The following is a 14087-nucleotide window of genomic DNA, read 5'->3' on the forward strand; positions in this document are numbered from 1 at the left end:
ACCAAGCATATAATTTCTTGGCATCTTTAATTGAAAGAGTGAATGTGAATAGTCGGGTAAACAAGATGTGTTGGGATAGTTGCATGAAAATGTAGATGCATGTATCAAATTAATTATTATTAATTAATGAGAGATAATGAAATAATGTGAGAGAAAGGGAATAACAACAGTATATTAGGGATGATCCCTGGAATGGAGGTCCAATTTTATTTTTATTTATTTTTTTTCAGAAAGAAAAAGTGGAAAGTGGTGAAATATAGTGGCAGATTTGATTTAGGAAATCACTCCAGCCTTTTGTTTGAAATGGCCATGTTTTACGTTATTCATCAAAAATATTCATCAGCCTAGTAGTCACAGCTATCATATTATTATTATTATTATTATTAAAACAAGACCTCATGGAGTCAAAGACTCATCTAGGAGGTCCTTTTATCTTACACACACATCTCATCATACCGTGTCTTAAACACATTCAAACTACTTGCAGACACCACGCTCTCAGGCAGGGCATTCCAATCACTCACAACTCTGCACGAAAAAAACCTGCCTCTCACTCCCTTACTCACACCCTCCTTATACAGTTTCCAGGGATGACCTCTGTTTCTCCCCTGATCTCCCACTATTCTCTGTAGAACTTCTCCACCATTGATCCTATAACAACCCCTTACCAACTTGTAGGTCTCTATCATATCTCCCCTCTTCCTTCTCTCCACGAGACTCTGCAAATTACATCTTTTCAATCTTTCCTCATACTCAACATTCCAGAGGTCAGAAACTACCTTAGTCATTCGCCTTTGGACCCTTTCCAACATCTCTTCATCCTTCTGAAAACCCGGTGACCAAATCTGGGCACAATAGTCCAAGTGCGGCCTAATCAAAGCCTTATACATTGGAACAAGTATCTCCCTACTTCTACATGTCAGTGTCCTCCGCATCATTCCCAGAAGTCTTTGTGTTGTCTTCACAATTTTGGCAATGTGTCCCCTAAATTTTAGATCCTTATCCACTATCACCCCCAGATCTCTTATTTCCTCTACTTCCAACAATATATTCTCACCAAGCATAAATTCTGCATCCCATCTTTGTTTTCCAAATTTTAAAACCTTACATTTTGCAACATTGAACTCGCATCCCCATTTGCTTGCCCAATCACTCAATTTATTCAAGTCTTCTTGCAAGGCCACAACATCTTCACTACTCTTTATGGTTCGTCCCAACTTTGCATCATCTGCAAACAACTGAATATCTCCATCCAAATCTTCACCAATATCATTAATATATAAGTTAAATAGTAATGGCCCTAAAAGAGACCCCTGAGGCACTCCACTAGTGACTTTCCTTTTCCTGGATATTGCACCCCCATACACAACTTGTTGATACCTATCAGATAGCCAGTCTCCAATCCAATGCACTAATCTAATATCCAACCCCATCTGCTCTAGTTTGACTGTCAACTTATCATGAGGTACTCTATCAAAAGCTTTTGCGAAATCCAAGTATATTACTGTGTATCCTTCTCCTCTGTCCAAGGAAGCAGTCACTTTATTGTAATAAGTAAGTAGATTACTAAAACATGACCTCCCTTTAGCAAATCCATGCTGTCCATCAAAAATTATACCATTGTTGTCAACCCAACTCTGGATCCTAGTTCTCACAAGCTTCTCCAACAACTTAACCACAACACCTGACACACAGATAGGCCTATAGTTTGATGCTTGAGTTATCATACCCACACAAACACACACACATACACACACTAATGGCAAAAGTACCTGGAATAATTTTATTGAATGCAGATGGTAGAATAGTATTAGATGCACTAGAGATAGTCAAGTTTGTTAGAGTTCAGTTCAGTAAAGTATATATTTTAGGTAGATCCATTAGCATTTTAGATGCTAAGAAGAGGGTGAAATGGACAAATTTCAACTGCAGGAGCTTGATTCAAATATAACAGTGGGAATGAATAAGATATCAGCAAAGACCATGAAGGAATGTTCAAGAATTAGCAAATACCCATGACACAGCTATTTAGCTGTCTCAATACATGCATGATTTCTAATGACTGGAAGGAAAGCAAGATAATTTCATTATATAAGGGAGCTATAACTAATGCAACAAACATACCAATCAATATCTCTGATGTGGTCATCATGGTACTGGAAAGGCTGGTTAGAAATCACATCAAGAGGTCTGTAGGTAGCAGTGTGATTCTTCATTGAGGTAGACATGGTTTTGTTAAAGATAAGTCACTGATAAGGAACATATCTGATAGAGAATAGGGGTGACTTGCAGCAGCAGCTACAAGTCAGCCTACGTAACCAAAATGGTAATTAGCATATATAATTGCACATATGAAGATACAATGAAGGAATGCAATCTTCAATTCAGTGGCACACCCAGAAGGGGGGGGGCAAGGGACCCTGGCCCCCAAAAGAAAAAAAACACTAGAAAATTTTCCAAAAATCAATCTTTTCCTAATTAAAATTCATTTTTTTTATTTATGTTGTAACATGTCTTCTATTTCTATACCACTTATGAATTAGAGATCATTGCAGATGTTCAGTTATTGGTTGTATTATGTGATGCATAGTGTGTGTTCTCAAATTGTCTACTCAACTCTTCCCCCCCCCCACCAAGATTAAATCTTGAGTGCGCTACTGCTTCTGTTTATGATATAAATGGAGGAAATTGATATAATAGAAACAAGTGGGGTTTGCTGATTATGACAGGATAGAGAACAGAACTCTGGAAGCTGACTTAGAGTGTGATTAGAAACAAAACGAGGTTCAAGTTCAGGGAGGAAGAGAGATGATAGTTATTTAGGCATGAGTTACTAAAAAGGATCATCCCATGGCTTCTTGGACTTCCTGGAGGAGCCATAATAATAGTAAAAATTATAGTTATAGTAATTAATTAAAAGCAATTAACAGAAATAAATTTCATTCTATTCAATCTCAAAGCATTGTCAGTGAAAGAGCTAAGAGTACAATGGAAAATTTAAACAGTTGATTACTGTATAGCTGTGTACTTAACTACTTTTGAGTTCAAACTTTTTCTGAAGTGTATGGTCTGGGCAGGCCTGTTTTACCATAGTGGAAAACTGCAAAATTAATGGTTTTGATGGGTTTTATGTTGAGCATTTAGAAAGGTTACTGTTTTCTGAGAAGGCACAGAGTCAAGAAGTTAATGTAGTAAATGTTCAGAGTGTACTTGTGAAGCAGGATAACAAAACTAAACAGAATTGTATGACAGGAGGAAGATGGATATGAGGCTGAAGATGTATTGCAGCAACACAAGGTGATGGAATGAGTCAGTATGCCCAAAGATAATTGGAATAAGTGAAACTTGGTTGTCTGAAGAGGATATGATGTCAGAAATAAAATTAGAAGGATATATAATTTTCTGGAAGCATAAAAATGTGAAAAGAGGAAGTGTGTGTGTGTGTGGGGGGGGATGCTGTTAATGATTGCAGAGAAATTGTGTCCAGAAGCTGATAGTGTATGCACAGATTCTGAATCTGTGTAGTGTGAAGTTGAAATTAACAGGCTAGTATATCTGATAAGATGCTGTTATAGGCCAGGGAATGCAGAGGAGAATACTGATTATGAAATGTTTAGTCAAATTAGTTGGCATGTAAGAAAGAATGTGATCCTGATGGGAGACTTTAATTACAGGAATATAGAATGGAAGGAAGAGATAGTGTATGGGAACAAGGAGTGTGTTTGTTGAATTTCTGAGAGATAAATATCTTAAGCAGTACGTGACTAAAGCAACTAGAGGCTTTAATGTTTTGGATTTGGTGATAACTTACAAGATGCAGTTGATAATGAGATTTGACACTGATGCTGGTTGGTGAGAGTGATCATGAGGTATTTGTTTGGGAAGTGATGTAACAAGAAGTGGTTACTGCCAAAAATGAATATGTGTGGAAGTATAAACTGGGTAATTCTAGGAAGCTCTGTAGTCAGTCAGCATCAGTACACTGGGTAGATGAGCTGAGCAGAAAAGATGTTGTCAATGCATGAAATCTCAAAAGGCAGTATCTGACAAAAGCAATGTATGATTGCATGCCAAGGGTTAAGTGAGTAAATAGGAGTGAAATGGATGAACAGTGAAATCAAGAAAGCTGTGCTGGAAAAGAAAATGCCATAAAGGAAGTATAAGACAGTTAGCAGTGATTGGATCTATGAAGTGCAGGCTAGAAGGGTGACAAGCATAGTAAAGAAAGAAAAGGTGCAGTATGAGAGGTGATTGGCTGGTCAGGCCAAGGTTAACTCAAGGGAATTTTTCTGCTATATGGTAAGCAAGAGAAAGAATAATTATAGGAGGGCTGACACTAGTGATTAGTTATGGCAGCAGAATAACACAAGGATATAGTAGAATTATTGAACAAGCACTTTATCAGTGTATAACAAACTGGTGTAAATGATGCAGTGCAATATATATATATAGAAGGGATGCAGGTATTAGGCTAATTGGAAGTGAAAGAATCAGAGGTGTATCAGGTGTTGGTTTGGGTTAAATGTTAATAAGGCTGTGGGAATGGACGATATATCACCACATATTCTTAATTAATGTGCACCACACCACAGTTAGCTATGCCCTTGACCTGGTTATTTATTTAATGAAAGTCTTGCAGTGAGTATTGTTCCTAAGGAGTGGATAGGTCCACTCCACAAACATGGTTCTAGGATGATCGAAGTCTCCAACTATAGACCAGTCTGTATAACTGTGGTTGTTGTTGTCAAGGTGTTGGAGAGATTTAGGAATAGAATACAGGATTGGGTTGATGGACATAACATTCTTTATGATGGTGAGCATGGATTTGTAAAGGGTAGGTCCTGTTTTAGCAATTTACTTGCATTTTAAGATAGGGTAATGGATGAAATAGATAAAGGAGAAAGGGAGAATCACATACATTGGACTTTGCAAAAGCATTTTATAGATTAACACATAAGTTGATGTACAAGCCAATCTGCAGAGGATGGGAATAGATAGTATAGATGGATCGGAGATTGGCTCTCTGAACAATACCAGCAGAGGTTGTGCATGATGGAGCAGTGAGTGTTAAAAAAAAAAAAAAAAAAAAGAAAGAGGATAACCAGTGGCATGCCCAGAGTTCTGTTCTTGAGGTCCCTGCATCATCAGCAAACAACTGAAGATCCTCAGTCAGTCCACATGATATATCGTGTGGACTGACTGAGGATCTTCAGTTGTTTGCTGACGATGCAAAGTTGGGAAGAATTGTAAGTAGCACTGCTGATGTTAATTTCTTTCAGGAAGATTTGAATAGGCTTTTGACTTGGACAAAGAGGAGTGTGGTTGTAGTTTTAATATTAATAAGTGCAAGGTGTTGCATTTTGGAGTGCAGAAATCTAAGCCTGTGTACTATATCGATGGTGCTGTACTGCAGGAAGAAGGTGGATGAGATTAGAGATCTGGGAGTGATGGTTGAGAGTAGATTGAAGTTTAGAGGAGATATTGCTAGTGTTGCAAAGGCTGCACATCATAGTGCTGCTACCATAAGAAGCACCTTAGCATGTAGGGATAAGGAAGTGTTTGTGCCACTGTATAAAGTACTGGCCAGACCACAGACTAATATGTTCAGATATGATCACCTGATTTTCAGTGTGATGTGGAGACAAAATAGTTCGTGGTCTGGCCAGTGGACTATTTTCTTAGTCACTCACTCACCTTTGGTGAGTGAGTGAGTGACAAAGACAATATCAGGACTTTGGGCATGCTGGCTATGGAGAGAGAGGTTGATAAAATGTGGATTGCTGAGTTTAGTGGATAGGATGAAAAGAGGTGATATGATTGAGACATTTAAGTTAGTGAGAAGATTTTATTGGATTAATCCAGATGAGATTGTAAAATGAGTAGAAGGCAAGAGGGGAAAAAACCAGAGGTCATCCCTAGAAGTTATGTAAGAGTGTAGTGAAGATTGGTGTGAGGAGTAGATTTTTTACATGGAGAACTGTTAGTAAATGGAACACATTACAGAATGTGTTGTTAATGCAAGGAGTGTTAAGGATTTTAAGATTTGGTATGATAAATATGGTGTCAGTCGAATGAACCTCCCCACAATGAGTCTGCCAACTCCATGGAGGGTGCAATAATAACAACAATACTCAGCTCATCCAAAGCCCTTCTCTACCTTGCCCACCCAGGGGTTTACAAAATTCAGTGAATTTGCAACCTACCCTACATAGGGAAAGCAGGATGGATGTACCATTCCAATAAGAAAAGATGAACATAAATGCCACATTAAATTCCTCCACTATGGTAAAACAGGCCTGTCAGACCACGTACTTCAAACATGTCACAGAATAAATTCGAAAGGCACCAAGTCCCTACATTGCACCAAAACTTAGTTTGAAAGAAAGTTCAAAGAAGCTTTTAAGATGCTGAAATATTATCCAAATCTAAATAAAAATTATGGATTAATAATTCCAGAATCTGGAGGATCCAGAACACGATGGCAGAACCTAACACAAGAAAAGAAGATCCATATAAGAGGACTGAGAGATGTGTTCAATGTAGTTCTGCTATAAAACTTTATTTATTTAGAGTTTTATTTTTCCTCTATTATCTGTATATTAGTATAGTGATATGTATAAAAATTTCTTTTATTTTGTTAATTTATACTTTTGTATATATTTTCTATTAGTATCTATTATTTTTATAATTATTATTTTTTTCTTCCAGAGGTCAGGCTAGGGTAAATGATTAACAAAACATTTAGATTCATCTTACTTTTGTGTAGTGTCACATAACTTGTGTTCTGTGCATATATGTTTTCCTGATGATGATCTCAATATAGAGGTCAAAACGTCAAGTGTTATTTTGTTAATTTTAAGTAAAGTAATTACTTCAATATGTGTGTTTGTGTCTCCATAAATTCTTCACTATGAAACATTCAAGTTGGTAAGGGGATACAATTGAGATTTTGCAGCTCATGAAAGATGAGAAGAACTAGAGTCATCTCTGAAAGCTGAATAAGAGTGTGGCTAGGAAGCCTATGAGGTTCCAGGGTCTTCTCATGGCAGGTAGTGTGTGTGTGGCTATAGTCAAGTGTTGTGTGTCTTTGGTGAAGGTCTTTCAAGGACAGATGTGACAGATACTTGGCATTATGATCTGGAAGGGGGATCGATCTTCGCTAAAAGAGGATTGATCCCCTTGATCCTCTTTTAGGGAAGATCCATGTATTTCCTGGAGGTGATATAATGATAATAAGGTGTGAGAAATACAACCAATGATATCTCAAAACAGGTTGGAACACTCTGGGGTGGTGACTCTTATCATCGTGTATAGCATTATTATTATTATTCAGGCCTCCATGGAGTCAAAAGACTCATCGTGGGAGGTCCTTTCTAAGAAACACAAGTCTATCACGATTCATCGAGGGAGGTCCCTCCTAGGAAACACAAAGTCTATCATACCACTCCTTAAGCGCATTGACCGTTCTCGCTCTCACTGCTCTATCAGGCAATGCATTCCTTGGTTCAACCACCCTCCATGCAAGAAACCACTTCTCACCTTGTTTCTCACAGTTTCCTTTCGTAACTTCCAGGGATGGTCCCTTGTCATGACTCCTTCCCGCTGTTTCAACCAAGCGAAAGAACTCCCCAGTGTCAACCTTGTAACCACCTCTCAACAGTTTATATTATGTGTGTTCTTTGAAAGAAGGATGGAGTGCATTACAGGATATGAAGGGCAACTTGATATAAATTCAACTGCTTTCTATATATGGTTCAATCATTATGATGCTTTTTGCATGCTTTAAGTAGGATAAAATATGGCAGAAAACAAGAATATAATTTTATAAAAATAATTGTCACAGAGAAGCCATATATCCACAATGGATTATCTTCACAATTTTTACAGTATGTTCTCTAAAGATCAAATTTCTGTCCACCATCTCACCAAGATCTCCTGCTTCCTCCAAACAAATGGAAAACAATGGATTCAAAATATTAAAACTTTGCATTTACCTGTGTTAAAATGACATCCCCATTTATTTTCCAACCTTTCTAACTTCATCATCCTGCCACAACCTCAGCATCATTATTAATATCCCTCTCCCCAAAACTTCACATCATCTGCAAAGAATTGAATACTTTCCTGTAATCAAGTGACATCATTGACATAAAGGTGCAACAGCAACAATCCTAGCACCAAGTCCTATGGAAACCTACTTGTAATCTTCCATTTCCCTGATACTGTCTCTCCCTATACACAACTCTCTGATATCTATCAGAAAGCCAATTTCCAATCCAGTCCACTAACTCAATATTTAACCTCACATGTTGCAACTTAAATATCAACTTATCATGTGACACCCTATCAGCCTTTGCAAAATCCAGAAAAATTAGTATATGCCTTTCCCTCATCCACTTCTCTTGTTACTTTATTATAAATGGCAATCAGTCAAATGAAATCCCCCCCCCCCTTAAGAAATCCATGATAATCCTCATAGATAAAATTACTCTAATTTGCCCAATACTGTATACAATCTCTTAGAAATTTTTCTAAAATCTTAACAACTACAGAAGAAATATTTTATTAAGCTTTGAATGATCATGCCACCAGAGATCATATTAATATTGTATTTCATAAATTTCAGAAAGTGTCACAGAGATACTATGTTCATCAGATCTATGATAATCAGAACACAGATCTATATATCACAGTACACTGTGGAGATAGCATTAACCACATTATTATTATCATCATCAGAATTAGGTGTATAAGAAGCTAAATTGGTTAATGCCACTAGGCTTAACAAAAATTCAATGATAACCAACTCATTTAATCTGAATTCTGGTTTTAGTCTCAGTTCTTGTTGAGATATCAAATAAATCACATATTAATAAGTAAAGAAATACAAATATTGATATAGTTTGTTTTTCAAATTTATGCACATATGTCATTTATACACATTGTTTTCACCCTATTTCCTATTTTCTTCAATTGAAAAATTAGACAATATCTGCTACCATTCAATGCACTGGATGCACCTGAAGACTTTCTGCAGATGAAAGTCTCCTAACAACTTTTGATGCAAAAAGAATTTACATCACATTAGAAATGCACAAGGCTTTTAATATCCCCAAAACACAGATAAGAATGTATTATGTACAATACTGAATCTTAGAATGAAACCTTAAACATATTGAAAAACTGTATGCATATTCCATGCAAGGTGAAAATTAATAAATAGTAAATAAAAACATTGCATGCAGCTATTCTACTTGCAAGGCAGCCATTCACAACACTAATACAATGCATCACTTTATGTAAAAAAAAATCTTACTTTTTTTTTTATGTATGCACCCCCTTCCCCCCTACCTAATTACATTATTCTCCTACACCTGAGATTTTACCATCTTAGATATTATCTTCTGATAACAAAAATAAAACTCTACTGTATATATGTGGAACTATTTTTAGTTTTAACTCAAAGAATATCGGTAAAAAAATGACCTTCATAAATAACACAACATATACATAACACTTTAATAGTGATTAGCATTTATGATAGATATATGTGAATGACAATTCTGCTAATGTATAAATATGAATACCTATTTACATACCCATTTAAATGCAACATGTTTGGTTTCTTAATAATCTTAAAAGATGTTTTAAAATTATTTAAGAGAAAAGCGTTGTTACAAAGCATATAAGAGTTGTGATTTTCTTACATAAACCAAGCAAACATATTCACAAGACAAATCCATATACAAAATATAAAATTAGCATTTGCATGTGATGATGATGATGATGATCCTTCTCCGATGGATTTTTTCGTAGTTGTGGAGAACTCTGGAACATGCTGTATTGTTGGATGAATAAGTAAGAGACACTCAAGAGAACCCTGTCAAATGTTAGATGTTAGTATTAAGCACAGATTACAAAGATACTACTGACAATTATATTATGCTAATAGTGTTTAAACAGAAGAAATTACTAATGCAAATAGGCAGTGCAAATAAAGAGGGAATTATATCAAAATAAACTATAATGCTTCTGAAAATAAGCTAAGCATAACAGTGCTGAAAGCTAAAACAGTATGATAAAACCAATTCCTTTTCTTCATGCATATCCATATATAAAGGAAAATGAAGACTGCAATTTGAAATTCCATAATGAATGCAAAAATAACAAATAACAAAAACCTTCAACTTACTGCAAACAGTGTTCAAAGAACGCTCTGATGTTTTAAGCTAACAGTCATTCAGATTACCTTTTTTTTTCCCCCATCCAAATACTGCACATTGTTAATGAAACTATAAGAATTCTTACAGATTTTTTTTTTTTTTTTGCAAACATTTAGTTGCATTGGAAACATATAGCATATAAAATGTGTAAATTCTGTATAAATATTGCAGGACTCAATGTGCATGAAAAATTTATATATATATATAAACAGTCTTGGAGTAATTGTAGAAAGACCTTCATTCAGCAGTGGATTGAAATGACTGACAATAATGATGACACACATGCACAAAGAGTGGATGATGGATACATGAGCAGATGTGTGAGTGTACAAGAAAGGACTGAGATGACCAGGGATATGGGAAAAACAAACAAGTCTGAGGAAAAGTATAAGATTAGTGATGATAGAGAAAAGTGCTTGGGGGGGGGTCATATCCAAGAAGTGGGGTCAGTGGGACTTGTTATAGAACCAAAAATAAGCTAGTATATGTATTTACAAATGCTAGAAGTATTCAAAATAAAGGAAATGAAATTGTAGAATTAATGAGTATATTTGCCCCAAACAAACAAATTTGGAGTAGTCAAAACTTTTGAAATACTGGTAGAGAGAGAGAGGTGTCATGCAGGGATGTCTGCCTTCACCATATTTATTGAACCTGAGCCTAGAAGAGCTAGTAAAGTGTCTATTCCAGAAAATATAGGAATAACTGTGAATGGACAAAATTTACATCATATAAAATATGCAGATGATATACAGTAGTATTATTTATAGATAAGGAAAACAAAGTAGTACATTATTGAAAGTCTACATAAAATCAGTAAAGAATATGCAGTGTAATATGGGCAGAAATGAAAAACTTAACTTGAAAGTGAAAGAAGATAAACTGAAATAGGTTACAAAATTCAATTACTTAGGCACATTTATCATGGACAGGCTAAATTATGAAGAAACTATTAAACATAAAATAAATCTAGGGTAGTCTACTATGACCAAACTTAAATATATGGAAAAATACCCATCTCTCCACAGAATGTAAAATCAAAATATATGCTTCAGTGGTGCACCTCACAGTTCTTATGGTGCTTTCCAAAGAAGAAAAAAGATTCACAGGCTCTTTGAAAACGAGTGTTTGAGCAAAATAAATAAAACATCATAGACCTAAATAAAATAAAAAAATCAGGAGATCAGAAAAGGCACTACAATATTTCAATAACAACAAGAATCAGAGAAAAACATTTATAGTGATATGGACATGTGTACAGAATGTTTACTAGTAGGTTTCCCTCAAATTCTCCAAAATGGAAAAGTAGAACGAAAGATACCATGAGGAAGACCTAGAATGGATAGAAAACATCAAGAATATAAATGTTCTGAACTCTAAATAACTTGACTACCAACAGATTGGACTGGAAAGTTATTGTTCATGGTAACCGCAATTGGCCTTAGGCAGATAAGGAAGACTATGTTGTTGATGTGCTTTGCTCCAAAAATTGTTGGAATAAGTGAGACATGATTAGATGAGGATGACATTCTGATAGGAATAGAGATAGGATATGTTCTTAATGAAGACAGAAGGCAGAAAGAGAGGAAGAATGATGATGATGGTGGCAGAGGAGTTATCCCTATATGAGGTAGAAATGAAAGGAGCAAATAGTGGCAGTGTAAAATGTGTCATAATCACTAACATTATGTGGAACTATAATGTTAGTGATTATGACAAGTTCAGGAGACAGCTTGCAGCTATAGCATGGAATGAGGAATTGATGAAAACGAGATTAATGCTACTTGGGACATGTTCAGGAACAATCTGAATGCATTCCCAAGATGAGGAGGTCAAATAAGGTAGGTGTGAAATGGATGAATGAAGAGGAGAAGCATGCAGTTTGGAAGAAGACAGCATTATGGAGGAAGCATAAGATGAGTGGTACAAAGAGTAAGAAAGGCAACTCACTTGGTAAAGATATAATAAAAATGCATATAAACAGCAGTTAGCTGATGGGGCCAAAAAAAAAAAAAAAATCCTAGGGAGTTTTTTTCAATACATGGCTAATATAAGAAAGAATGATTATAGAAGGATGATACTGGTTGGAGAAAATGGTGGAATAATAATTATCATTCTACCATCTGTAGCTCTGGTTATAACCAGTGAGAGGATATAGTGTAGATATTAAATGTTACTTTCATGAACAAGAAATGCTCATGAAAGTAACATCATGCAGAACTTGAAAGCAGTAGGGGAGGAGAGCCACTGATGGTCAGTGAGCAGGAAGTATACATGAGGAATTGAGTAAACTTGATGTCAATAATGCTAAAGGACTTGATGGTATATCACTGTTTGTATTGAGGAAATGCTGCAAGGAATTAATAACAGCACTGATGTCCCTCTTTAATATGAGTCTTAGAATGGTCCAAGTTCCAAGAGAGCAAAATTTTTCTACTTCATAAAAGGGATGATAGGACTATGGTTCTGAATTACAGGCCAAGTTGTTTGCCTGGAGTTGTGGCCAAGGTGTCAGAGAGACTAGTGAGACCAGGATTCAGAAATTGGTTGACAACAGCAACAGTATTTTCTTTGATGGGTTTGCTAAAGGTAAGTAGATTGCATTTTTAGCAATCTACTTACTTCTAATAAGGTGGCAGATGCATTGAACAAAGGGGTTGCATATGCAGTGGTATATTTAGATTTTGCAAGCTTTTGATAAAATGCCACATGCTCATTGGTAATTAAATTAGAACAAATGGGATTGAATAGTAGATTAGTGCACTGGATTGAAGACTGACTGTCTGATAGGTATCAGCATGTTGTGTATGGGGGAGTGATATCCCAGAAAGAGGAATATCACTAATGGTGCATCCCAAAGGTCTGTGTTGGGCTGTTGCTGTTTAATTTGTATATATTGTACAAATTAAACATTCAATATTACTATTGAATATATTGTACTATATATTACTATTCAAGCTCTTCCCAATGATATTGGGAAGAGCTTGAATAGTAATATAGAGTTGTTTTCAGATGATGCAAAGTTACAAAGAATTATGAAGAGTAGAATAAATGTTATAGAACCTCTGTAGCTCAGCTAGTATAGATGAAGTCCTTTGGTCAGAAACACCTGGATTCAATTCCCATCCATGATGTGAGGAACCTTTATCTGGTCTCCTTCAACTAAAGGTGAGTTTGCCAGTCTCAAAAATCTGGAAACTCGGGTTTTTTTGTCCCTCAGAACAAGCAAACCAGCCCCATAAACACACACACATGGATTATAGTCATAAATACTTGCCCTTAGGGGATGCACCAGAGGAGTGACAAGCCGGCTGCATTAACTCATTGTAAACTCCTCATTAGGGGACTCAACCCATCCTAAGGGAAAGACGACGAACAAATGTTGTAGCCTTGCAAGTGGACTTAAATAGACTAAATAAATAGACAAATGAGTCAGCTATCAGTTCAATGTAGAAAAGTGTAAAGTTTTAAAATTAGAAAGCACAAATGGGATGCAGAGTGTATGATTGGTGGAGATATCCTAGAGGAGGTTTATGGGACCTGAAATGTGAGACCTGAAATTTTCAGAATATTTTGCTAAAATTGTGAGGACAGTGCAGTGCATTATGGCAATGATGCAGAGAACACTGCATGTACAAGTAAGGATGTTATGATTCCATTGTATATGGCTTTGATCAGACTATACAACATATATATATTATTATTATATATATATGTAGGTACTTTATGAGTACTATTTCACTTAACATCATATTCTTCCACTTTCTTCGAGTCATGCCTTCCCCCATACCATTATCTCTTGTGAATATAGCCTATCTCAGCAAATCAAGACACACAGTAGCAGATTTCTTCTTTCTCCCTAAT

General features: G+C 35.8%; 1 protein-coding gene across 2 annotated transcripts in view; it reads right to left on the minus strand.

Moving 5' to 3' along the window:
* Positions 1-14087, minus strand: part of LOC150105803 (sushi, von Willebrand factor type A, EGF and pentraxin domain-containing protein 1-like) — a 358579-nt gene that overhangs the window by 63827 nt on the left and 280665 nt on the right. Inside the window, exon 32 of one of the 2 annotated variants that reach the window (XM_090394355.1) lies at positions 8803-9880. The exons of the other annotated variant lie outside the window; for it this stretch is intronic. Coding sequence (XP_090250481.1) covers positions 9704-9880 — 177 coding nt within the window. The 3' untranslated portion in view covers positions 8803-9703. Of the gene's footprint in view, positions 1-8802; positions 9881-14087 lie in introns of those variants that run through there. 2 annotated transcript variants of the gene reach the window in all.

The sequence above is a fragment of the Typopeltis vanoorti genome, chromosome 6 (assembly GCF_054136105.1).
Source record: "Typopeltis vanoorti isolate ZY-2024b chromosome 6, IOZ_Tvanoo_1.0, whole genome shotgun sequence".
Lineage (NCBI taxonomy): Eukaryota > Metazoa > Arthropoda > Arachnida > Uropygi > Thelyphonidae > Typopeltis > Typopeltis vanoorti.